Source organism: Pelodiscus sinensis, chromosome 2, assembly GCF_052426305.1.
Source record: "Pelodiscus sinensis isolate ZL-2025 chromosome 2, ASM5242630v1, whole genome shotgun sequence".
Taxonomy (NCBI): Eukaryota; Metazoa; Chordata; order Testudines; family Trionychidae; genus Pelodiscus; species Pelodiscus sinensis.
This window is the reverse complement of record NC_143053.1, coordinates 60,308,654-60,336,473: the sequence shown is the minus strand read 5'-3', so window position 1 is coordinate 60,336,473 and position 27,820 is coordinate 60,308,654. Positions and strand designations below refer to the sequence as shown.

At 40.8% G+C, this 27,820-nt stretch overlaps 1 protein-coding gene across 3 annotated transcripts in view; it reads left to right on the top strand.

Moving 5' to 3' along the window:
- TRIM55 (tripartite motif containing 55) overlaps window positions 1-27,820 on the top strand; it is a 57,263-nt gene that overhangs the window by 12,998 nt on the left and 16,445 nt on the right. The window contains exons 5-10 of one of the 3 annotated variants that reach the window (XM_006131462.5): window positions 5,459-5,692; window positions 6,990-7,012; window positions 7,118-7,242; window positions 13,583-13,785; window positions 15,902-16,189; window positions 18,486-18,576. In XM_006131462.5, coding sequence (XP_006131524.2) covers window positions 5,459-5,692; window positions 6,990-7,012; window positions 7,118-7,242; window positions 13,583-13,785; window positions 15,902-16,189; window positions 18,486-18,576 — 964 coding nt within the window. The remainder of the gene's footprint in view (window positions 1-5,458; window positions 5,693-6,989; window positions 7,013-7,117; window positions 7,243-13,582; window positions 13,786-15,901; window positions 16,190-18,485; window positions 18,577-27,820) is intronic. The other 2 variants (XM_006131461.5, XM_006131463.5) reach the window with 2 other exon arrangements.

The window sequence follows — 27,820 nt, the reverse complement described above, 5'->3', positions numbered from 1 at the left end:
GCAATGGCACCAGTAATCAGTGATGAGTGTGCCTGTTCTCATCTTGTATCCCTTTTTTTGCTGTAGATTAGTTTAAAAAAAATATTTTTGAGAGTATACTTGTGTACCTCAAAAAAAAAATTTTGAGAGTATACTTGTGTAACTCAAAAACTGATGAGGTGGTTTGGTCAGATTTAAAAAAAAAACTGCTCACAGATTAAATATGAAAATTTTCAAAACAAAAAGATTTTGGAAATCAGGACATTGTGGAGATATATGGAGTTTATCATCAGTGGCTTCTATAATAGATGCCGATTACAAATTGTAATGTAATAAAATTCCAGATTTTAGGGAATTGGATGAGGCCCTTCTCTCTCTCTCTCTCGCTCTCTCTCTGTATTTAAATATGTAGTTAGGTAATTATATAAGAAAGAAAGAAAGAAAGAAAGAAAGAAAGAAAGAAAGAAAGAAAGAAAGAAAGAAAGAAAGAAAGAAAGAAAGAAAGAAAGAAAGAAAGAAAGAAAGAAAGAAAGAAAGAAAGAAAGAAAGAAAGGAAGAAAGAAGGAAAGAAAGAAAGAAAAGAATGGATGTTAGGTCATCCAATTCCCTAACTCTTCCTATATAATATTGATGTGAAGAATGTGTAATGCACCCGTCTTGGAATTATGCTTGATGGTACAGTATTACCTGTGTGAAGGCTCAGGGAACATAGCTGTAGACAGTCAAAATGGAAGTTAAGGGTGGAGCAAGAGAAAAGAGAGGCACACTCAGGCTATGTCTAGACTGCAGGCTTCTTTTGGAAGAAGCTTTTCTGGAAGAGATCTTCTGAAAAAACTTAGAATCATAGAATCATAGAGCTGGAAGAGACCTCAGGAGATCATCAAGTCCAGCCCCCTGCCCAAGTCCCAACTAAATCAACCCAGCCAGGGCTTTGTCAAGCCGAGACTTCAACACATCTAGGGATGGAGATTCCACCACTTCCCTAGATAACCCATTACAGTGCTTCACCACCCTCCTAGTGAAATAGTTTTTTCTAATATCCAACCTAGACCTCCCCAACTGTAACTTGAGACCATTGCTCCTTTTTTTGCCATCCGTCACTACTGTGAACAACCTTTTTCCATCCTCTTTGGAACCTCCCTTCAGGAAGTTGAAGGCTGCTATCAAATCCCTCCTCAGTCTTCTCTTCTGCAGACTAAACAAACCCTCAGTCTCTCCTCATAGGTCATGCGCTCCAGCCCCCTAATCATTTTGGTTGCCCTCCGCTGGACCCTCTCCAATGCGTCTATATCCTTTCTATAGTGGGGGGTCCAGAACTGGACACAATACTTCAGATGTGGCCTCACCAGAACCAAATAAAGAGGAATAATCCCTTCTCTAGATCTGCTGGCAATGCTCCTCCTAATACACCTTAATATGCCATTAGCCTTCTTGGCTACAAGGGCACACTGTTGACTCATATTCAGCTTCTAATCCACTGTAATCCACAGGTCCTTTTCTGCAGAACTGCTACTTAGCCATTCAGTCCCCAGCCTGTAACAATGCTTGGGATTCTTCCGTCCCATGTGCAGGACTCTGTAAATTGTCCTTGTTGAACCTCAGCAGATTTCTTTTGGCTCAATCTGAGGGCGGGGGGCTGGACTCGATGACCTCTTGAGATCCCTTCTAGTCCTATTATTCTATGATTCTATGATTCTATAATCCTCTAATCTGTCCAGGTCACTCTGGACCCTATACCTGCCCTCCAGTGTGTCTACCTCTCCCCTAGATTAGTGTCACCTGCAAACTTGCTGAGGGTGCAATCCATCTCCTCATCCAGGTCATTAATAAAGATGTTGAACAAAACCGGTCCAAGAACCGATCCTTGGGGCACTCCACTAGAAACCGACCGCTAACATGACATCAAGCCGTTGATCACTATCCGTTGGGCCCAACACTCTAGCCAGCTTTCTATCCATCTTACAGTCCATTTATCCAATCCATACTCCCTTAACTTGCTGGCAAGAATATTGTGGGAGACAGTATCAAAAGCTTTTCTGAAGTCAAGATATATCACATCCACTGACTTTCCCATATCCATAGAGCCAGTTACCTCATCATAGAAGCTAATCAGATTGGTCAGGCACGACTTGCCCTTTGTGAATCCATGTTGACTATTCCTGATCACTTTTCCCTCTTCCTAGTGCTTCAAAATGGATTCCTTGAGGATCCTCTCCATGATTTTTTCAGGGACTGAGGTAAGGCTGACTGGTCTATAGTTCCCTGGATTGTCCTTCTTCCCTTTTTTAAAGATGGGCACTACATTTGCCTTTTCCAGTCATCCAGGATCTCTCCCAATCTCCACGAGTTTTCAAAGATAATGGCGAAAGGCTCCACAATGACATTTGCCAACTCCCTCAGTACCCTCAGATGCATTAAATCGGGGCCCATGGATTTGTGTAAGTTTAGCTTTTCTAAATAGTTCCTAACTTGTTCTTTCCCCACCAAGGGCTGTCCAGCTCCTTCCCATACTGTGTTGCCTAGTGAATTTGTCTGGGAGCTGACCTTGTCCGTGAAGACAGAGGCAAAGAAAGCATTGAGTGCTTCAGCTTTTCCCACATCATCTGTCACTAGGTTACCTCCCTCATCCAGTAAGGGCCCCACAACCTCTCTGATAATCCTCTTATTGCTAACATGCCTTTCTTGTTGCCCTTCACATTCCTTACCAGCTGCAATTCCAATTGCACTTTTGCCTTTCTGATAACTCCCCTGCATTCTCAAGCAATATAATTATACTCCTCCTTAGTCATCTGTCCAAGTTTCCACTTCTTGAAAGCTTTCTTTTTGTGTTTAAGCTCACCATAGATGTCCCTGGTAAGCCAATCCAGTCGCCTGCCATATTTGCTTTTCTTGCTGAACATCGGGATGGTTTCTTCCTGTGCCTTTAATAAGGCTTCTTTAAAATACTGCCAGCTCTCCTGGACTTCTTTCCCCTTCATGTAAGCATCCCAGGGAATCCTGCCCATCAGTTGTCTGAGGGAGTCAAAGTCTGCCTTTCTGAAGTCCAGGTTATGTATTTTGCTACTCTCCTTTCTTCCTCTGGTCAGGATCCTGAAATCTACCATCACATGATCACTGCTTCCCAGGTTGTCACCCACATCTACTTCCCCTACTAGTTCCACCCTGTTTGTGAGCAGCAGGTCAAGCTATACATGGCCCCTGGTCAGTTCCTTCAGCACTTGTACCAAGAAGTTATCCCCAACATTCTCCAAAAACTTCCTGGATTGTCTGTGTACTGCTGTATTGGTCTCCCAATAGATGTCAGGATGATTAAAGTCGCCCATGAGAACCAGGGCCTGCGATTTGAAAGCTTCTCTCAGTTGTCCAAAGAAAGCTTCATCTACTTCATCCACGTGATCCAGCAGCCTATAGCAGACCCCAATCACAACATCACCCCTGTTGCTTCCACCTCTAAATTTAACCCTCTCAACAGTCTTTTCTCCCTCTAAGTACTGGAGCTTTGAGCAATCGTACTGCTCTCTTACATACAATGCAACTCCTCCTCCTCCTTTTCTCCCTCACCTGTTCTTCCTGAACAGTTTATACCCTTGCATGACAGTGCTCCAGTCACGTGAGTCATCCCACCAAGTCTCGGTTATTCCAATCAAATCATAGTTCTTTAATTGGGCCAGAGCTTCTAATTCTTCCTGTTTGTTTCTCAGGCTTCTCACATTGGTATACAAACACTTTAGATAACCAGTTCATCGCCCTGCCTTCTCCATCCGAATCAGGGGTCCTACTGTTTTGCTCGATCCTCCTTGTGTCCGACTTCCTCACTTACCTCAGGGCTTTGGTCACCATCCCTCAACAAACCTAGTTTAAAGCCTTCCTCACTAGTTTTGAAAGCCTGTCCAAGAAGATGCTCTTTCCTCTCTTGGGGTATGTCTACACTACCACCCTAATTCAAACTAGGATGGTAATGTAGGCAACCGGAGTTGCAAATGAAGCCTGGGATTTGAATTTCCCGGGCTTCATTTGCATAAAGCCGGGCGCCGCCATTTTTAAATGTCCGCTAGTGCGGACTCCGTGCCGCGTGTAGCCTACTGAATGGGCGCTATCTTGCATTTAAGCTGTGATTACTATGGATGGAGTGGCCACCAGGGGCACCTGTGCTTTTTCCTCTTTCCTCTTCTTTCAAAAGAACTCCCTCTTCCCCGTCCACACACACCTTTTTGAGAAAGACTCTTTCGGAAAAAGGCTTCTTCCTCATGGAAAAAGGTTTACCAACGTTGAAAAAAAACGCTCTGTTCTTTCGATTTTTTTCGAAAGAACACAATTGGACATAAATGAAGTTTTTTCGGAAAAATGGCTGTTTTCCCAAAAACACCTGTGTAGTGTAGACATAACCAAAATGGGAAACAGAATGGGGGGAGGGAGTGTAAAAAAGGTAAAAGCGGAAGGAGGAATAGACTAAAAGAGAGGAAGAGAAAACAGAAGGATACCCAACAACTGTTTATTTAATTTTGGCCACATCTGTCACAAACCCCTAACTATTGCAAAGAGTCATGTGGGATCTTTAGCTATCAAAAGGGATCAGGAGCTAATCTTTATGTCTCATTTGACGGATGGCAACAATACAGTGGCTCCAAATGTCTTCCTGGGGAGCTGATTCAGTCCTTACTCCAACTAGGGAAGGACACCACATATAGATTCATCAATACTACTTCCCACACCATTCATCAATCCCACTCTTTTTTAAGTTTCTGTGATCTGCTAAAATGACAACATGAATAATGACAGGTACAAGAAAGGCACATTTATTACAGTAAAAATTACTACTCTAAAGAAATATTATTTAGGTTGCATAGTCAACTGTTTGAAAGTTAGGAAAAGCAAGAATTTAGGTTGGAATCTTAATTTTCTCCTTTGTGTTGTTATGATAGTCTTTAATTACCTGGCCACATACTATTTTTGCCATAGGACCCTTGCCAAATTCAGTGCACAGCAAATGTAGCATAATTGACACTCACTTTAAGGCCCCTTCATGCTACTCGAGTGGTCTAAAGGGGCCCAAAGGATAAATTGGACCTCACAGACTCAGTAACATTTCAGGAGCTCTGGTGAGGATGGAATTTTCTCTAGAACTCATTTGAGCTCATCTGTCCTGTTCTGTTCATTTAGTTGTTAATATGGCAATTATTTTCCTGAGTTTCCTACAAACTCTTAAGTATTACAGAATAACATAAATGTCTTTCACCTTTTTAAGCATGCTGGGAATGAAACAGTCTATTTGTTTTAAAAAAATATTCACAAGTATTCACAAAACTTTTTTTCAAACAGTTTTCACTTAGAAAATTACAAATGTCTCAGGGGTCTTTGAAAAAAACCCTTGTATTGTTCAGAAAAGGATTTCTTTGACAAAAATATTTCCAAGCAATTGTAAAAATAGAAACACTTTTAAGCAACATAACACTTTTAACATAAACCAAATGATTCACAGGAAAGCTGCAGAAGACAGAAAGAGCAACTGTGTGAAAAATTTGATTATCTGTATGCAATACTGGAAGAAAGGAAAAATGAGATGACACAAATAATCACTAGAAACCAAGAGGAGAAACTGGAACACGTCCGCTCCCTGATGAAAAAGTATGCAGATCACTTGGAGACAGTGTCTAAGCTAGTTGAATCAGGAATCCAGTTCATGGAAGAACCAGAAATGGCAGTGTTTTTGCAGGTATATTTCAGAGGTTTCTAAACAGAGGTAGGAAAAGAGAGGGGGAAATTAATCACAAACAAATTGTGACTCTCTTTTCAAGTCAAGTACAATCCCTATTTGTTCACTTCCCAGTGAACATCCTCACAAATGAGTTTTCATTCATAGCAATGTTCTGAAATTATTGTTCTTCATTTGAATCATGTGCAAGAAAGGGGTGAGCATGAGAATGTAAGTAAATGAAAATGCTGTCTCGTTTATAAGTTTTCAGTCATCTAACCAGGAAGCAGAAACAATATTTTCACATATGTTAACATGATTCCCAACACTGTAGCATTTGAGTAAACCCCAATTCTGTATATGGATTTAGTGATTCCATCTCTGAGGGAGATCAGTATTATTATCCCTATTTTGCATATGCTGCACAGAGAGGTTAAATAACTTACTTAAGAACACTCAGGTTACTACAGAGTCTAAAATTGAACCCAGATGTTATAGGTCACATTCCAATGCCTTAACTATGAAACTATTCTTCCTTCTTGGACCTGTTATCACTAAAATCTTCCCACTGATTTCAGTCAAGTAGGATTGGGTCTTATGTGACCTTCCATTCTGGAATCTTAAAATTTCATCGATCCCCCCAGCAGGGAGGATCCTTTTTACAGAAACAGTGTGCAGGAGCAAGAATTCATCCTGGATGACAGAAATCCCTGTGTAGATATGTGGAATTGTAAGGCTTCAGAACTAAAGATCACATGCTGTGAATAGTCAGACATTGTCCTAGAATGAAAAGTTCATGGAACAGTTCTGAATAATGATAAATTTGTAAAAATTGAGAAGTCTACTCTCCATCAATTTGCATATAGCAAAAAGGCACAATTCATTGGATAAATTAGTCTGTGAGAAAGTCTGCCCAGTCCAATTTTTAGGAAACAGAAGTCCCTGTCAAGGTGAGCACGAGTATGTGGGTAGTGTCAGGGAAGGAATATTAGTTGTGTGGGTCAAGTGTCTTGTTTCAGTTTTAGCCGTGTGTGTGCACTGCATATGAATATATCTGTCTCAATGAAAACAAATAGTAAGGGGTCTTAATATAAATAAGAATTGGGGAGGGGCCCTAAAACACCCTGTAGTTCACATATAAACTAGTTCCCACCTCAGTTTAATCTTATTTATAGGCCCCATAGATCTCCTTTATAATGAGAGCTCAAGCTAGCATATTTAGAAACAGAACATGTAAGAATTAAGTATCAAAGTGTAAAACCTGTTTACTAAAAATGAACCTTTTAAGCACTCAGTCATTTCACTTTTGTTTTCACAGAATGCCAAAACATTGCTACAAAAGTAAGTACTTCCCACTTGAGAGGAAGTGATATTTATGATAAATTATCCATTTTGTATACATTATTTGTCAACCCAAATGCAAATGACAAAATATTTCTATTTTAGAATTACTGAAGCATCCAAAGCATTTCAGATGGAAAAAATAGAGCCTGGCTATGAAAATATGAGCCATTTCACAGTCAACCTCAATAGAGAAGAAAAGATAATAAGAGAAATTGACTTTTACAGAGGTATGTCACTGATGTGACCAAAACTTTTCTTTCTTTTCACTTCTGTGCAATTTACATGAAAGTACCATGTAAGGAAAATTCAAATCAGATATTCCTCTCCATCTACAAACCTAGCTAGATCAACATAAATAGATTCAACATAAATCATAATCAGAAGTAAAATCCACCATGTTTCAGAATCATGTAACATGTAGATGATTCTTATCTCTTTCTCTCTCTCTCTCTCTCTAAGGGTGTGTCTAGACTACATGCCTCCTTCGACGGAGGCATGTAGATTAGCCAGATCGGAAGAGGGAAATGAAGCCGCGATTAAAATAATCGCGGCTTCATTTAAATTTAAATGGCTGCCCCGATCTGCTGATCAGCTGTTTGTCGGCAGATCGGGGCAGTCTGGACGCGACGCGCCGACAAAGAAGCCTTTCTTCATCGGCACAGGTAAGCCTCGTGAAACCTCTGCCGATGAAGAAAGGCTTCTTTGTCGGCGCATCTCGTCCAGACTGCCCCGATCTGCCGACAAACAGCTGATCGGCAGATCGGGGCAGCCATTTAAATTTAAATGAAGCCGCGATTATTTTAATCGCGGCTTCATTTCCCTCTTCCGATCTGGCTAATCTACATGCCTCCATCGAAGGAGGCATGTAGTCTAGACACACCCTTAGTTTCCTGTGGGGGGGTGGAGGGAAGGGAGACAAGAAAGGGCCCAGGCTGGTATTGCTGGTGGGGGAGGAGAAGTGGCCCGGGCTGACGCAGCTACAGCCCAGCCCCTGGTGGCCAGGTGGAGAGCCGGGGTTGCTTACCCTGCACAGGAGTGGGGTTTGCGAGTATAGTGAGCTGGGGGCACAGCCCCCTAGTTTTCCTTTAATATAGTATAGATCCTTCAGTCCTTACTCATTGATTACTCATGTCAAAGAATTGTAGGATCGGGCCTGTATATATACTAGTCTCTCATTAAAATGAGAAACAGCTGATTTATTGACTGTCCAATATAGGAAATCATTAAAGAAACAGAATAATGAAAATTAATAAAATTATGAATAATATATTTTCTTTTTAATTATATCAGAGAAATGTCAATGAAAATGTAAATGAAAGTCCGCCTCATACATTTATGGAGACAAACAAAGATACCATTATTTTTTATAAATCTAGAGATCTTCTCTGGTGTCATCTATATGCTTGATATGTCAGAATATATGAAACAGTATACACTTACTATTCTGTGCTGAACAAAATACCATGCAATCTGAGCACCTTTATGCTTCTGCTTACAAAGTGATGGGAAGGAATTATTGAAATAAATAGAATTTCTCTCTCAAAATTTTGAACATCTAAAAATAGAGAGAATCATAAGACTGGTCCTCTACTTTACCTACTGACCTGGGGATTTACTGTTACATTTATATTTCACATGCTCATAACACCATTAATAGGCTGTGTGTCAATATACAGTTTCAACATAAAAAGGTAAATCTTAATCCCTAGTACTAACACTCCCACCAAAGTCAACAGAGCCCCTGTTTTCAGGGCTTTCAAGATTAGGGTCAAGATGACTTCCTGTATAGGTTGACCTCTCTAGTATGGCACTCTCTGGTCGAGCAACATCTGTGGTCATACATGATTTTAGTTACCTGGATGTCCACTTTTATGGTTGTGGCCAAGTTTTCCACAGTCCCATAAATTTTGTTTACAGACACCGGTCCTGGTTCTCAGTGTTGTGAGCTGTTATTTAGCTCTAATTTACTCTGAGGCTATGTTTACACTATGAACTTTTTGCGAAAGAGGCAATGCAAATGAAGCACTCATTAGCATTTTCTCACACTTCATTTGCATAGTCTTTTCCGGTCCGTTTTGCGCAAGAGGTTTTTGCACAAAAATAAGCAATGTGGAAGTATCTGTTTTGCGCAGAAACCCCTTTTTGCGCAAGATCCTTATGCCTGTAAAATAGAGGCATAAGGAACTTGCGCAAAAAGGGGGTTTTGCGCAAACCGGACACGTCCACACTGCTTGTTTTTGCTCAGAAACCCCTTGCGCAAAACAGATTGGAAGAGACTATGCAAATGAAGTGTGAGAAAATGCTAATGAGCGCTTCATTTGCATTGCCTCTTCCTCAAAAAAACATAGTGTAGACATAGCCTCAGTGACTTCTAAGAGCCCAGTTAGCAGTGGAAGTGTTGGTAATGCTGTTAGACAATATTGACCTCCTGTGGTCCGGCAAATTCTCTGGTTTGACACAGGTCAGGTCCCAAGGGTGCCGGACTAGAGAGCTATAACCTATATCAGTCTGTAAGAACATTCCTTTATCTAGTTTGCAATTCATTCTTGGTGTCTTCTATAGTGATACAAAACATGTAAGCCAATGAAAAGATTTAGCAAAATCTTCCTGGGTGAAAGATAAGATTATCCCTACCTTTGATAAATATATAGTCAGTTTGAAACTACAGTTAATACATCAAAGGGTCATAGAAATGTATGGCAGGAAAGGACCTCAAAGTCATCTAGACCATCCTCTCATGCTATGGGAGGATTAAGTATACCTAGAACCATCCCCTCATGCTATGGGAGGATTAAGTATACCTAGAACCATCCCTGACAGATGTTTGTCTAATCTGTCCAGGATTATTTCTCTGACGTACTGTGATAGCTCTGACCAATGTTTGATGGTAGTAAGGAGGAATAATACAATTTTGTGAAACAAAATCTGTAGGTTTTTTTACCACACTGCAAATAGGTGATTGAATGAAATTCAGTAATGACTTAAGGCATTACAGATACCAAAAATGTAGAAGATGAATCCATTGAAGTAGCAGCAGCAAGCCAAGCTCTGATTTGGGAACAGTATCCTGAGAATATTTCAGAATAAATTCTGCTCTAATTTATACTCTTTGGAATGGTTTAATGTAGACCTAAATTAACTTAAAATTAGAGCTTTATCTGATTCTTTTAATCTTTCCTCGGAAGTCCATCCTGCCAAACCCTCATAATTTTGTATTGCTTTTCTTTGACTTTCTTCCAATTTGTCAATAACTGTCTTGCAATAAGTTGTCCAGAACTGAATAAAATGGGCCTGTTTCTGATCTTACCATTGTAAATCTACAGAAACTTGTAATCAAGAGAGATATTCCAAATGTACACCAATATAAATGGCATCAGAAAGTGGCCCCAATATGCCATGTGGCATCACATCAGAGCCATAGGGAGAGGTTCTGCTGCTTTGTTGTCCTGTTATGTCCTCCATATATGCATTCTAGCATTGCATTGGCCTTTTCTACAGCCACATTGTATTGAAAACTTTTTTTCTAATTTGCTTTCTGCTATCCCCTCCAGGTTTCTTCTGGCATTAGTGCTCGCCAGGTTTCATCTTCCCATTGAAAAGTTGTGCTTTGGATTATTTTTTCCCTCAGGGTACATCTAGACTGCAGCGCTATATCAGGATACCAGAGGTATCCCAAAACTGCATCTTTTGAACCAGCCCATTATTTCAAAATAGATTTCTAAATAATGGGCTTGTTATTCTGACGTCCCTGTAACCCTCGTTCCATGAGGGTTAAGGGACATTTTGGAATAGCAGTTTATTTCAAAATTAGATCAAAATAAGATACACAATGTGAGTAGCTCAATTGTGTATCTTATTTTGACCTATGGGAGTAGATGCACCCTAAATGTATTTATTACCTTGTGTTTTTCCTAGTAGAATATCATGCTGCTATTTGCTTCCCATGTTGTTGATTATTCTAGGCCCTTTATATTAATATGTATCTTCACTGATATTTACAGCCCCTCTCAATTTAGTATAGTCTGTGTTGATTTTATTAACTTTATATATATTCCTTCCTCTACAAAGATGTTATTGAGAGCAGGACTAAAACAAATGTCTGTGGTTTCCCACAAGACACATCCCTTCAAGTTAATATTCTGTCATCTATCATAAGCCTTTCTTTACAGTCCTTCTGACAATTTGCAGTCCATGCTGACAGTGTTCATATCCAAACTGATTTGAATTGATTCAGTGAGGAAGATTTCATGGGGCACTTTTGAAATGCTTTAATAAATCCAAATATAGTAAATCTACCCCTTTCCCTTCACCTGCTAATGTTATTTTCCTAGAATTTAAAAAGGTAGAGAGATATCCTGGCAAGATGTTATATTTATAAACCCATGCTAGTAATTGCTGCTACTGGCCCATAGAAACAAATAGGTTTTTGCCAAGAAGCAAGTTCTCTCAAATAGTATTGCCAATCACGTTTTTCTTTTATGCAATATTCTTGCTGTTCCATCTTGGTGCCACTTCTCAGCTGAAGTGTCACACTGTGGCTGCTAGTTTGTGATGTGGACAAATGCCCATTAGAGAATAGGTTGTGCTTAGTGGTGTCTTTCATGTTCTACTACTAATTTCACTAAAGGTAAATGCACATTTTTAGAGCAAGATTCAGGAAATCTGAAGGTAAATTTTCCTCTGCCTAAGTTATGCCTGCAAAATAAGTGTGCATATGCAATATACATAAAGAGTACACATTTGCTCATACTGAACAATAATTACAATGGACACAATTACCCCATTTTCATGTGTGACAGTGGCTTTCATATATGAATTGGTACCCAATGCATATGTACATTTTGCTTGTACAGCTTATATATCTCCATTTGAAAATATTGCTTTCATGAATATTAACACTAGAACATATTGAATGTGTTTGCTCCTATCTTTTGGGTTAAATCAGCTTGTAGTAAAGTTTGGGGAGGGGTCACACTCCCTATTAGGTTTGCCAGGCATCTGATTTTTTTACCAGAATGCCTGGTCCAAAAGGGATCCTGGTGGCCATGATCAGCACTGCTGAGTGAGCTATTAAAAGTCCAGTTGGCTGCCCACACAGAAGCAAGCAAGCTCTCTACCTGCTCTGCATGTCTCTCAGAAGCATCTGGCATGTCCCTCCTCTTGCTCCTTGGCACAGGAGCGGTCACCAGGGCACTGTGTATTGCCCCGTCTTGAATGCCAACTTCACAGCTCCAACTGGCCAAGAACTGCAGCCAGTGGGAGCTGTGGCTCCTGCAGGCAGGGGCAGCATGTGGAGTCCAATCATCTAGCCACCCCTGTGTCTAGGAGCAGAGGGATATACTGGCTGCTCCTGGGAGCCCCTTGAGGTAACCACTGGCCACAGCCCAAACCCCACACACTTTCCTAAAAAAAAAGTTCCTAACTGTCAGGGTGGTTAAACACTGGAATAAATTGCCCAGAGAGGTTGTGGAATCCCCATCCGTGGAGCTATTTAAGAGTAGGTTAGATAAATGTCTATCAGGGATAAATGTCTACCAGGAGGGCAGGGGACTAGACTCGATGACCTCTCGAGGTCCCTTCCAGTACTAGTATTCTATGATTTTGTGATTCCCACAGCCCAACCCCTGTCCCAGCCCAGAGCTCTCTCCTCTTGCCCCCAAGTTAGAGCTCCCTCCTGTATCCCAAACCCTTCATCCCTAGCACCATACCAAAGCCCACCCTTCTAGCAGGAGCCCTCAGCCCCCTCCCACATCTAGCCTCCTGCCCCAGCTCAGAACTATATCCCATCCTTCACCTCAACCACATGCCTTATCTTGTAGCACCCACTCCAAACCCCTTGAACCCAGCCTAGAACACCCTCCTGCACCCCAAACCTTTCAACCACGACCCCACTCCAGAGCCTGCACTCCCTGCACCTCAGCTTGGTGAAAATGGGCAAGTAGGCGAGGGTGGGGGAAACCGAACAATGGAGGGAGGGGGTATAAAGTGAACAGAAAGTGGGCCAATGGAGAAGAGGTGGGGCAGAGGCAAGCCCTCGGGGAACGGATGAGAAAGTGACAGGACAGCAGTGTTTGTTTTTTAGCAAATGGAAAGTTGGCAACCCGATGCCCTTTGGAGCACTTGTGGAGGCTTTTTTACCTCAGTCCAGGGGATTGCAGCAGTTGCAACACTCTGTGTCAGAATACAGTCTGTTTTCCCATCCCAACTACCTTTGGGGAGCCTATACTGTTGGTGGCACTGACCAGCTTGCCTAGTCTTTGTATTGAAGGCCCGCGGGCAGAGATGGCTCTTCCTGTGGTCTCTGTCTCTCTGTTGCATTGTCTTCCTTCCTGGCGTATGAATCCAGGGCAGATTGCAGTCTTGCCCTTATGACCATCAGCTGGAATTAAAGCATGAGTTGTATTGTCCCTTGAGAAAACATTTACCTTGGGTCCCTTTCCCTATCAATAGACCTACTGTACAGTTACCATAGTAACATCATATTTCTAAATCTCTGCATTGTATAAAGAGTATAACCTACGTATTGTTGTGTTAACCTAATTCTGTGCCAATATGAATGTTTATTAGAGGAGGAGGGTGATGAGGAAGATGAGGATGTGATGGAGGGTGAAGAGTTTGATGAAGTCCGCACAGAGTCATCTGGTGAGGAGGAAGAGGTAACTGACAAAGTATCCCAGCAATCTCAGCTGGCCTCAGAAACCAAGAGCACAACAGGAGGCTCTCAGACTGAACCAGCCACATCATTACCACCAGATGCACCAGTTAGTCAGGTAATTACACCCAGCCATTCTCTATCTTATCAGCTATGCTGAATGTTTCCTCCATTCTAGAGCATTCTAGAATGATATAATATGATCCAATTGATGCTAAATTGTATGTCAGAAATATGTCAAAAATATAGTCCATTCAGGGAAGAAAGCAATGGTTTTCCTGTCATTGCTTATATTCAAGCAGCGTATGTGTGAGTGTTCATTGACTTAAGAATATTGTAGTTTTGTTTGTATAAATCAAAGAATATTTGGTTATTAAGGTTTAATTTTGGAGCAAAACCCTTAAGAACTGACAACTTGATTTTCAGTTTTGTTTGGTTTTTTGCTTAGTAGAAATGAACAGTTGTAATAACTTTTTAGGTGAAAATTAAAAACATGTACTGTGTGCCAAAAGAACTTCACATTTAGTATGCCTTCTGAAGAGTTCATAAACTGTATTACCTGATCTCTCTAATCTTCTGCAACTCCACTGAAATCCTTACTCCTGCACTATACTGAAGTCATTGTACGCCACTGTCAAACAAGGAAGCAAATAAAGAGTCTGTGTTTATGACAAAGTTCTGATTTAACAGTAGGGAGAAAAATAAATGATGTGGATTTATATCTTCTTTGATCTATTTGAGGGTTTATGCGGGTTTGAGCTATTTCTCTGTGGATATTCTTAAATCAGTTTAGAAATGGCTTATATTGATTTAACCTGATTCTTTACCAACTTAATCTGAATCTAAATAAGCACAGTTACAGTGATTTAAGAGTGTTCACATGCAGAATTGAACTAGTTTAACTAAACTATTTTAACTAAATTGGTACCACATCATATATAGACCAGGCTTAATTATAAAATGAACTGCCTTGTAATTTGTGAAATCCCACACCTCTAAAAAGAAAAAAGAGACATGCTGATCTAGCCCATTAGGAATTTTAAGAAGCCTTTATGCATTGGCCAGAATGGCATATGGGAGATGCAATATGTAGAATATTTGCAATTCAACTTTTTCTTGTTGGCCTAGCAAAAGCAGAGAAGAATGTAATATCTAGCTAGTCTGAAAAGAATTGACATTGGTAGAGAGGATGCAGTTCTGTCATCTGTTCCAGTCATTGATAAGGAATAATTACAGTCAACTATTATATATACACATTCATGTGGTGGGCAAGCATTTATCTCTATTGTCATTACAGGCTGCTTATTCCACCCACTCACATCAACAGAATCAGTGTTGAATGATACAATTCTTAATATTTATTTTAAAAAATAAATTACTGTCCCTATCCCAAATCCAATGAAGTTATTTAAAAGGCTCCAGTTGACTTAGTGGGCAGTAGGTCAGACCCCACATATGTCATCTTCAGCGTGTGAAGTCAGTACTGAACATTCTAATGCATTGTGTGGTATATTTTAGCACAGTAATTACCCAGAATTGGATGTTCACTTGAATATGAACTCTGAAAACTCTGAGTAAGAACATCCAGACTAGCAGTAAGACATTTCTGAATACTGGATCGTTATTTGGCAATATCTCTAAAAGAAAGGAACACTGAATAAAAAGGAGCATCTCCTTCAGTCTTTTCTCAAGCAAGATTCCCTTTGAAGCTACATTTTGCTGAGTTTGTATTGTCCATACATATTGTATCCAAATGCTAGACACTTAGGGCAGGTGTACACTTAACAGGAGATTGGCACTACTGTGATCAATCCCCCGGGGAATCAATTTAGTAGATCCAGTAAAGACCCATTAAACCAATCACTGATTGCTCTCTTGTCAACTCTGGTACTCCACCAGAATGAGAAGTGTAAGGGAAAGTAATGGGAATGTTTCTCCCATCGACCTCCTGCAATGGAGACCCTGCAGCGACTTGACCTAACGTATGTCGAATCCAACTGTACTAGTCACATAGCTGGAGTTGCGTATTTTAGGTCAACATTGCCCCATAGTATAGACCTGTCCTTATGCTCTGTATTTCAGTTATAATTCTTTTGGACCTCAAACAATATATTCTTTGCAGTGAGATAAAAACAAACATGGCATGCAGAGAAATATAAGCTGAGCACAGGAAGGTAACATAGTACACTCTGCTTGTGTGTCTTTTTTTTTTTTTTTACTTTATCCTGATTAAGGGTGAGGTTGTGCCAAGTGGTGCTCAACAGACTGCAGAGTCTGACACTCAAATGCCGTCAACAGCAGAAACCTTCGATCCCTTGTTTTACCCTAGTTGGTATAAGGCCAAATCACAGCAAGCAAGCAGCTCAAGTCTGACCCAAATAAGTGATGGGTTGGGCCAAGTAGAGCCTTCTGTTTCTCTGGAAATGAATGTAAAGAAGGCAGAAACTACAGAAGCAGCAACAAGCAATGAGCGTGCACCTGGGAGTGGTAAAGAAACTAGCACAACTGCAGCTACTTCCCAGGTCAGTGTTAATGGTATCTCCAAGTATATTTGCATGCCACTGAGTCCAAATGCAACATAATATTAAAGGAAATTTTGGTTTTTTTTAAATGTAGAGGCAAACCATTAGCTCCGAAATATGGAAGTACAAGTCACTGGGATTTCAGTGTGGTCCACAGATTAATACGTTTGATTAAAAATCAAATCCACAGTGATGTGCATATATTTGCTTGTGTCTAACTTATGTACCAGTGCAACCAATATGTGGGAGCAAATATCTGAGGCACTCATGCACATCAGTTATTTACACGTTAGTAGCGAACAAAATCCACACAGTTACCTTGATATAATGTTAAAAACCTGAACCTATATATCAGAGGCAATTTTATAACCATTTATAGGCAGCTGTTTTACCCACTGTAGTTTTACTGCTGTATCTGTCACACATCTGGAATGTACGGTTGCTCTTGGTTAGCCTTTTCTCTACACACACTGGGGCTATGCAAGCATCAGGGCTCTTTTGTTTATTGACAACAATTTTAAAAGCATGGTGTGATTTCAGTTAATTTTGCATTTTAAATACCAGTTCCAAAAGCTTTCTTTCAAAAGCACTATGATCAAAGGTAGTATGAACATAAGAAATGTTGGCCTGATATTAGAATATCACTATTATGACATCAGTATTGATGACATAATGTTATGCAATGGTTCTTTGTTTATCTTTTTTTCTTAAAAGTATACAGTACTGTCATAGTTTGGCAGATCCTAAATTTAACTTTTTCCACAATGTTTGTTTGTAAAATCTATGTAATTTTTAATGGACTAAAGATTTATGGAGTGCAGAGGGACATATGAAAAATGTGCACAACTCACCTGTGACTGCATTTGTGTGTGGAAATTGGTTAAGGCCTACATTTAAAAAGCATCCACTAATTTGGAATGTCTCATTTCTGGGGGTCAAAGTCAAAAGAGGTAGGTTTTTGAAGATGTCGACATCCTGTTTTTGAAGATTACTTGTGTGCATGCTTGTGTGCATTGTACATGTGTGTGCCTGTGCATGCATGTAGCAAATATTTTAGTGCTATGTTTTTTCTTAAAATATATTTTAAAAAACAGCAGTTTGGCACTCCTGAGCAACCCTACAACAACAAACATGTGTGTGCAGGGGGGAAAAGATAAAGAAACAAGAGTAAATTCAGATGTGGCATTTGGGGCATAGCTCTAATGACTGAGAGTCAATACAATACAATAACCATTGAATTCAGTGGAAAGATTTTCATTAAGAGTCACAATGAAGTCTAAATTTGGCCTACATTACAGTTTTCAGAGTTAATCCCTCCAGGTCAGGATTTTATTTGTGAACAAGAGTAGAGTAAAATATTCTTTAAAAGTATGAAACCTACCTTGATAATATTGTCTTAAGTGTGTTCCAGACAAGATGGCAAAAGCAGACAATATTCAAAGTAAAATTTCTTGTTGCTGTTATTTCTACAGAACTATTACAAAGAATTAGGGCCCTATCCTCCACTGCACGGTCAGGTAAAATGCCCATTTATTTACCTTAGTGAGAGATTTGCCTGCGTAAGAACTGTTGTTTGGAGCCCTTTTTATCAAGAACAGTAAAAAAGCAGAAACAAATGTTTGATGTGACATTTATTTTTGGAAAACCTACTGGAGTGGCTTTCAAGCAAACCAAGGAAGCAAATTGAAGAAATCAATTAGAGAAAGTAGATATACAAGAGTAAACAAGAGGGAAAGAAATTTTTTAAGAGTTGTGACAATTCATGATGCTTATGAATAATTATGTACGGATTATGTTTCAATATTTGTTGGAAATAAGTATGATGTGTGTGTACATTACTGGAGGAATAGCAGGTGAGAATATAATGGGGGCATGGTTCTGGGTCTGGCAAGTAGGTGGATAGTCATAGTATTGTACGTCAGAAGGTTTGATAGGAATGAGTTTGTAGTGGAAGAGTGGTGAAGCAGTGTTGGGACAAATAGAAATGGCAAAGTCAAATGTAAAATGGCCTCTGCCACATGGCAGTGATCATGTTAAGTATGCAAACATTAGTTTGTTTTCTGCCTATAGTTTAAGACTAATTTTGCATAGTTTCTAGAACCATTGACAAACCAGAGATTGGGCATATACCTCATGCCTCTGTTCCCCCCTTCCAATCTCCTAAATTAAATAGTAAGATGTAAAAGGACAACTGAAAAAAGTGTTCTGAAAACTGAGTATCTTCACCAAACCCATAGTCAGCCAGCCCAGTTTATTATGACAATATTAGTGAAGCATTCTTCTTATTTCCTCACAGGAGTTAGCATTCTGCATATCAGGTTTGGCCTTTCTTATCATACTACATCATCTGTGGAATCAGATTCAATACCTGATTTTTACATTAATGGGTAGGAAATGTTTTGTTTTACCATTAACTAACAGCACAAGTAGTTTCTCTGGTGATGTTTCTAGGAGGTTTTTGTAAAGATTTTTTCTCTTTCTGCCGTCCAAAAAGAACCATGCTAGTTTATAGTATCTGCTGCTAAAGCTTTCCCCACCCTTCCTCACACTCCCAAAATGCCATCCTGGAGTATAATCCCGCATGGTTAAAAATTAAATATCCCTGATTTAAAAATGAGGGAAAACCTGTATAAAATGCATGGGCTTATATTTTCAGTTGTTGTTCAGCATTTGAACAGCTATTTGAAACTATAAATCAGTAGTAACAACAATCTATGACTATTTTTGTGATCTTTGTATTGCATAGTCATGCACATTTACCCAATGAGTGTAGTGAGATTTGTTAGTCTTAAAAGTATAATTTGTATGGGAAAGGGGTTTCTGTAGGCACTAAAATGCAGATGAAAGACTCTACTAATAGATTTAAAATTCTGCTCCTTACCTGCTCATGACAGCAAACTTTTTATTATATCAAAGAAACTATTGTCATTCATAAGGTCATAGATAATTTTGTCATAAATCTTTCTCCCTTTGTCCTAGAGGTTTTGGGAACTATTTTGGTTTAGGTTTAGTTTTTGAAGTCCTTGAGTCTGAGTACTTCTGTGCCAATTTCCCCCCCTCTATGCATGCAATACCTGTTTTCACTAATAACACAACTTGTGAGAACAGATCCATAGTAAAATATCAAGTAGTACATTTTACAGCACTATATGCTGTCCTGTTCTGGAATCGCTACTAAATCTTTGGACTGAATAGTTTTTTTACTAGTATTATTTTTCACAGTTCTTAAGGAAGAAAAATTATCTCCTTTTATTATAACATGTAAGCCAGATTCAACCCTGCCAGCACAGAAGGTGTAATGTGTACTCTCTATAGTAGAGTGGGCCATTATTCACCTGAGGGATTCCACCTCTAATACCTCTCTGGGTTTTTAATGTGGGACGGTAACAAGAATTCACTGAAACTGCTAATTTCCTTTCTCCCCGATGTCCTTCCATAGCCAACCCTGTCTATTTCTTGGGTGTACTGGCTGCCTGCCTGCAGGTCTACCTACACCTTCAACAGAGGAGAGGTTGCAGCTACTTTCCTTCTTTGTTACCTCCCTCCCAGTCAACATTTTGCTTCTGTTGTTCTGTGCCTAAATTTATGCCAGAAGTTGGGGTAAACCTGGGAAATAATCTGATCCTGAAAATAACATGGAGCAAACTAAATTCCTACCTGAGGATGAAATACATCTATCCTGTTTGGATGAGAAACTTATTTTGATGGGATTGTCAATAGAACCTGAACATTTCTAGAAAGCTCTAGTGAACTAGTGAATATACTGGTTTGCTGACAGACCATAATATCAAAAACCAGGTGGGATTTTGCAAAACATGCTGTTTACACCATCAGTGGAATAACACCAAATGTCTTCTTTCCTGGCTTTCACTCTGAGGGAAACATGGCCTCCGCATGAGTTGCAACAAATAAAGCAAAATGGACGGTGGAAGAGCTTGAGCAGCTGACATTTTTGAAGCCTTATTCTCTTAGCTGCTGTTAAAAGCACAGGAAGTGTTCTGTGCCTCCATCACAGATTCAGTGAAACTTGAACAGCAGTCTTTTTCAGAGTCGCCTGTATGTATCTAGCAATCTGGACCGAGCAATCAGCTTTTGAGATTTCAGAGCAATCCACTCAGGGGGTCAAATGCAGCATCTTCTAGGTTTGTGTTTCAGCCAGCATAGCCTGATGCAAAGCTGAATTGTGTAGGAACACATCAAGTGTCTGGATCATGTCTGTTTTGTCTGGTTGCAGCCAGCAAGGAAACTTTGGGCTCTCTGTGAGAGTAAATTGCTTGGTGTGCTCAATGGGACACTAATTAAATCATATTCAATAAACTATAATTCAACACCAATAATCTTGTGATGGAGATTTTAATCTCCCGTGTTTAGGAATGATTTCTGAAATGGTTACAGCAAAGATAGTATCAGAGGGTTCATATCTTCTTAACTAGAGTTAGCCTAATTTCAGAGCTTGATATGCAAAACAAACATTTACTAGCACTGTTGATTATCTTCTCCTCGAAATGAATAAGCCATGTGGCCCTAGCAGTCACCTCTGATAGCATTTAGCCATAAGGTGTTTTTGACATAACTTCTACATACGACTGAAATAGACAGTCACCCTTGTAAATCATGTACTCCTTTGTGGATAAATGATCACAGAGGATGATGTTGGACAGTTTTCCCTTGTACTCCATATGCCTTTTTACAGAGTGTTGGAAGGGTCTGTATCAGGGGTGGGCAATAATTTGATAGGGGAGCCATTCCAAGGTTTTAGTAAGTAGTCAAGGTGAAAGGTGTAAAGTCTGGGATGGAGCTTGGGTGCAGAAGAGAGCTCAGGACGGGGCACTGGAATGCAGGAGAGGGTATGGAGTGTGAGAGGGCATTTAAGTGAAGGAGGGGATTGTGATCTGGGGCAGGAGAATCGAGTGCAGGGTCAAGGAAGGGTATAAGTGCAGGAGAGGATTCTGGCCTGAGAGAAGGGCTGGGGGAAGGGGTGCAGGGTCTGGAAGGGAGTTGCAACCTGGTGGAGGGGAATATAGAGGGTTTGAGCAGTGTCCTGGAGCAGGGAGTTAGGGTGGGGTGCCAGGGGCAGCCTCTGGCTAGGAGGCGTTTACCTAGGCAGCTCCAGGCCAGCAGTCCAATGGGACCCTCTGCCAGGCTCCCTGCCTGCCACAGCACCAGAGCTCAGAGCAGCTGCTTCATGTGCCTGTCAGCACCGTGTGGGTGTGTGTGTGGGGGGGGAGGGTTGCAACCAATGGGCGCTCAGTGATTGTGATGGAGAAAGGGGCAGCCAATAGGATCCAGTAAAACTTACTGGAGAGAGGCAGAATGAGCAGCTGCTCTGAGCCATGGGGATGCCTCAGGGTCCTGGTGGAGTGGCATCAGCCAGATTGAAAGACTTGGCAGGCCGCATCCAGCCTGCAGGCCATCTCTCTGCACTCCCTCCTTCCCCCACTCTATATTAAGTGTGGGCAATCATTCTTGATGAGGGCTACTGAAAGATTTTGGAAAGTGGTCAAGGGCTGCACTCCTCCATTATATTAATGGAGGAAGTGTGTGGTCTGGGATGGAGGCTGGGTGCAGAAGGCTGGGGTAAGGGATTAGGGTGCAGGAGAGAGAGTGAGGTCTGGGAGGGAGTTTGGATGAAGGAGGCTGTTCTGACCTGGGGCACTGGACTAACCAACTACTCATTAGATGATTTAAAGTAACTTTAATCAGTAAAGTGGCTTAGTGGACAAATAAGGGGTTACACGTTTCTGACCACTGAGAGCTCTTGCATGTGTGGATGCAGGAGGGGGACAGAGGGTTTAGGTATGTGGAATGGGGAGGCAGAGGAGTGGCTGGGGTACTAGAGGCAGGCTCTGGCCAGGAGCCTTACTTGTGAGACTCCCGACCAGCTTGTTTCTCAGGCAGGCAGTGATCCTGCCCTCGCGCTCACCCCCAGGCTACAGGGCCATGTGCATGTGTGAATAACTATGAGCCAGAAGGGAGGGGGGCATGGTGTTTCATGTGCTGCCTGTTATTCAAACTGGCAACTCCCATTGGCCAGTTTCTGGCCAGAAATTGGCCAATGGAACTGTGCTGGGAGCTGTGGGGGCAGTGCCTGAAGCGTTCCCCCCTCCCCACCAGGCTCACAGTTTTTAAAGAGGAACCACCTGGGAGCCGCTTTTCCGAGTGGGGCAAGGAAAGCAGGGAGCCTGATAGGGGCTCCCCACAGCATTCGCAGGCTGGATCCAGTGGCTTGGTGGGCCAGATTCAATCCATGGGCCTTATTTTTGTCCAGACCTGGTCTATATTATTCCTGCCACTGTGTCCTCCTCCAGTTATTAATAAATATATTATTTAATTCCCAAAGAAAAACTGGATTCCAATAGAGTTAATGTAACTCACTGGTTTTGCCCAGACTCTCCTCAATTGAATCTGTCCTTGATGGTTTCTCTCCACAGGGATTTTGCTTTATTTCACTATGTTCTTTTAATCATTTCACAATGTTTCTTTTTAAGCCTGGCTAGCTTTATTTCTAATAAGTGAAACCCCTACAGCCAGTGGTGCAAGTAAAGTTTAACTCTTATGATACATTACCAACCTCCTGCCCCTCTCTCACCAAAATGTGCAGATACAAGTTTATACCCACAGATAGAAATTGGTAATTCTGGACTGCAGGTCACTCCTGGGGACCACATTAACAAAAAGAGCAGAACATGGGGCTGCCACTTCTAGGAGCCAGCACTAGCAGCTCCTCTAGCATGTCTGTACCACCCCCAGCTCTGCCCTCCAGCAGTGCTATACAGAACCCAGACTAGAGAGAGAGCTGTGTGGAAGGGCTAGGGGCGGAGTTGTGGGATAGTACTGCCACTCTGAAGAAGCTGCAGGCACAGGCTCTGTCCCTTTTGCCACTGTGGTTTGGAAATGTCTCTTTGCAGTATGGCATACAGGCATTATAAGTCTGAACAGTAACCGTGTACCAGACCATACCAGCTTGCTTGCACTACTACCTCCTTGCAAGTAACCACAACCCTTCCATCATCTGGAAGTATTTTTTTGATGTGTAGGTAATGCACATCCTGCTGTGCATCTTTTTGAAGAAAGAGATTCCCTCCAAGACTCATAACATTTTTCACTAATTGCTAAGAACGTTTGCCACAATCCTGACTACTGCACCTTGGGAAGAGACATGTGTCTCTGATCAGACACATCCCATTAAGATATACTTGAAGTAGTAAATTACACAGCTTCCTGTAGGCCACAAATCATATTTGGATTTTTTATTGTAATTAGTTTAGAATAATTTCTGTACTTCACTTGCAATGGTCACTAACAGTGCAGTCCAAAGAACAGCAACTGGATCTCCCACATGAAAAATAAACAGATGCATAAAAAAAGCCAAGTAATTACATATGGTTGATAAAATAGTTTTTATGCAAATGACCTTAGAGACAAAAATGTCCCTATTCCTTATCCATTTCTGACAGCGTGATTACATAAATAGTCAAGGAGCCACAAGAGACCATGCACTTTGAGATCCCAAATGCTGGAAATGCTAATAGTTTTTTGCATTTAATTATTTTTAAATTTAAAAAGGAATTTTGAAAAAAAAAAACCATAAGAAAAAAAGAGCATAATGTTATTCTCATGCTTAATTTCCCATGAGCACAAATATGCTCTATGTATTGTTGTAATAGTATATTTAATTTTCAAAAACAAATACAACATTAAACTATGTTCTGTACATTTAATTGAGAGACTCCTAGTCTTAGATTCTATTCAAATTACAACATACATGGGCATCTTTTTTGCATTAATTATGCAGATAAATTACAAATACCAGCCTGCTTTGTGTATTGATATCTGCACTTCTCCCACAGTGCTGGAATTTCAGAATACAAAAGCCAAGTGATAATTCATCATTGCTCATGTTTGTCATATGTGCACAATATATATAATTTTACAGCATTTATTAATGCAGTAAAGATCATTCATGAACAGTTAAAAAGCTGGCATCTCTGTATTTTTAGATGATATACTAAAGTAGATATTTTTCTGTTTTGTTAGTAAAGCATACAGGCAAAGATGGGTATAGCTATGTTGTGTTTATGGTTGAGTCATTAATAAATAAGTTTTATTAGTCAGATCGTAAATTGCAGGTCTTCATATATAAGCTCTCATTCTTGACTGAGTAAAACCTTAGGGTATGTTACACAGATGTGTTATTTCAGAATAACTGATATTCCAAAATAACATAGTCCGCGTCTGTACTACAAGCAGTTATTTTGACTGTGTCAAAATAATGTTGAGCTGGAAGACTTCTTACTCTGACTCCTGTAACCTTCATTTTACGAGGAGTAAGGGTATGTCTACACTACCACCCTAGTTCGAACTAAGGTGGTAATGTAGGCAACCGGAGTTGCAAATGAAGCCCGGGATTTGAATTTCCTGGGCTTCATTTGCATAAAGCCAGGCACCGCCATTTTTAAATGTCCGCTAACGCGGACTCCATGCCGTGCGGCTACACGCGGCACGGACTAGGTAGTTCGGACTAGGAAGGCTACTAGCTTCCCTATGTAGAAAAGCCCTAAGGCACATCTATACAGCAGGGCTACGTCTACACTGGCCCCTTTTCCGGAAGGGGCATGTAAATTTCACGAGTCGTCGTAGGGAAATCCGCGGGGGATTTAAATATCCCCCGCGGCATTTAAATAAAAATGTCCGCCGCTTTTTTCCGGCTTTTAAAAAAGCCGGAAAAGAGCGTCTAGACTGGCCCCGATCCTCCGGAAAAAGCGCCCTTTTCCGGAGGCTCTTATTCCTACTTCAAAGGAATAAGAGCCTCCGGAAAAAGGCGCTTTTCCGGAGGATCGGGGCCAGTCTAGACGCTCTTTTCCGGCTTTTTTAAAAGCCGGAAAAAAACGGCGGACATTTTTATTTAAATGCCGCGGGGGATATTTAAATCCCCCGCGGATTTCCCTACGACGACTCGTGAAATTTACATGCCCCTTCCGGAAAAGGGGCCAGTGTAGACGTAGCCCAGGGCTAAAGCTTAAATAAGCTACACAACTTGAGCTATGTCAACTATGTAGCTTAAGTAGAAATAGCTTATTTTGGCTTTTGGCACTGTCTACACAGCAGGAAGTCTGAGGAAGAGCACTCTTCCTCCAACTTCACATAGGGTATGTCTACACTACCACCCTAGTTCGAACTCGGGTGGTAATGTAGGCAACCGGAGTTGCAAATGAAGCCCGGGATTTGAATTTCCCGGGCTTCATTTGCATAAAGCCGTGTGCCGCCATTTTTAAATGTCCGCTAACGCGGACTCCGTGCTGCGCGGCTACACGTGGCACGGACTAGGTAGTTCGGACTAGGAAGGGTAGGAAGTTATTCTCCCTCAACCAGGGAGACTAGGAAGTTATTCTCCCTCAACCAGCCCTTCAGCACTGCCCAGCCCACACCGCTTGGGGTTCTGGCCGTGGCAGAAGCTGGGAACCCCACCGAACTGGCTCTTTGCCCCCCATTCTTGTTGGCAGCCCCACAGCAACTTCAGTGGAAGTATTCATGTGCCAAAAGTTAAGCATAAGACAAAAGTACTCAAGTGCTTTGCTGGATGAGGCCCTAACTAAGATCTTCAGGATTTGGCCCTGGAGATGGGCAAAAAGAAAAAAATTGGATCCATACACCTCTGAAATTAAGAAAATTCCAAAGTCTGCACTTGGATCCAAATGTTGTGATCAGGCTCTCTATATCCAACATGCCAAACTAAAATCTGAGTGTGAACACTATCACACTTTTGGAGATGCAAAAACTGCACCCAGATACTAAGGGAATAAGCTTACCATCACTATTACTAAAGCCTAAGGCCAAACCTATTTCAAGGTGAGTGTCTAAAGTTAGGCACCTAAGTCACCATTTAGGCATCTATAAATGCTCCTTATTTTCAGTGGTGCTGAATACCTGCTGCTTCCACTAAAGTGAGTGCTAACTACTTCTACATACCAAGCGACTTGTTTATGTTACTAAATATGGATCTAGCTGGCTAACTTTAGACAATGATGCTTCACTTTTTGGCTCTAAATTCTCTCCCTTGATTTACTCATGCAGATATCTGATATAACTGGTCCAAACCATGCACTTTAGGATAAGCATCTGTCTGGGTCTCTGGTTTCTCTATTTTTTTCCTAAGACGAGGTATAGACTACAATATTTTTTAGTTCCTAGTGAGTTACTAGCAACATGCCAAAGCCAAGAGTCTAAAGAAATACCATAGTTCAAAGGGACTAAACCACACATATCTAGCTGAAAAGGAAATTCAAGTTAAATCATCCACAAACAGTACTCAATTCCATTTCCCTTTTCAGTCAGTATCTACAGAGCTGCAATTCTGCAAGGATATAAGCTATAATAAAGATTGAGCTGTTTGGGGAGAGAAATGCTAATTGAATGACCTATGTTATTCTTGTTTCGTGAGTTTTAAAATTTTCCATTACTTGGTTGTAACCTTACGCTATCTACTAGAATTACCATAGGGACATTTCTCTCTGTAGTCACACACTTGTTATATCTGCCCCGGTTGCTGAATACTTTTATTTCAGCTATGGATCTTCAATATATTTGCCTATGTGACAGTATTAAATCAAATGTCAGAAAGGTCTACAATTGACTAAGTTTCAGCTAACTGCTAGTCATATAAAAATATTTTAAATAAGCAATATAGAATAGAGTATGGACAAAATAGATGATTAAAAAGTGTGAGATCACCCACTTACTACCCTTATACATCTGGTTTTCAGTAGTATTTGTGCTCTAATGAAGGGGCATTTCTAATTTTCAGTGTAGTGATCCTTTAGAATTATTGTAGCCTGTTACTGAAGACATAAAACATTCCCCCTCCTCCCTAATATCAATCCTGCAAGCATTGCTCACCTTACAAATTCTTTTGAAGTCACAGGGATTCCTACTGTCATTAAGACTTGTTCATGAGAGTTTTGTAGGATTGTATCTTATGTAAAACACACCTCGAGGCAAAGTCTTTCTCTCAGCATCACATGAAAGCTCGACTCCAACATACTTTTTTCACAATAACGAACTTGTGGACCTATGACGGGACGAGCACTCACCCCCGCACTCACAGGATTTGTAAATCTGCACTTCATTTGAATTTTCGATCTGCTTTATTTGCATTCCTGTTTCGAGAGAGGAATGCAGTCTAGACGAGTTCTCAGAGAATCTGCTCCCTGTCTCAGAATGCCTTTTGCATCCCAGCCTCTGTTGCAGATCTTCTGCTGATTCAGCTCCATGTTCCTTCCTACCCACAGTGCCCTTTACTCCTCATATTACCCTATGACAGTGACCTTGATAAAACAAAGACAATGGTATTTGGACATAAGGAAATAGGAAGGAAGATCAGTGTAGATGGGATTGAACTAGAGAACATAGAGAAGTTCACGTATTTGGGGAGCAACATGATGTATGATCTAGACTGTAAGAAGGAAATAGCAACTAGAATAGCAAAAGCAAAAGCGAGCTTGAAGGTGATGGATAAGATCTGGAAAGTAAAGCAATTAACTTAGGGACAAAGCTGAGCTTCTTGAAAATATGTGTATTTAGCAGCATGTTGTACGGATGTGAGACATAGGTAGATTCGAAGAGAAGGATATT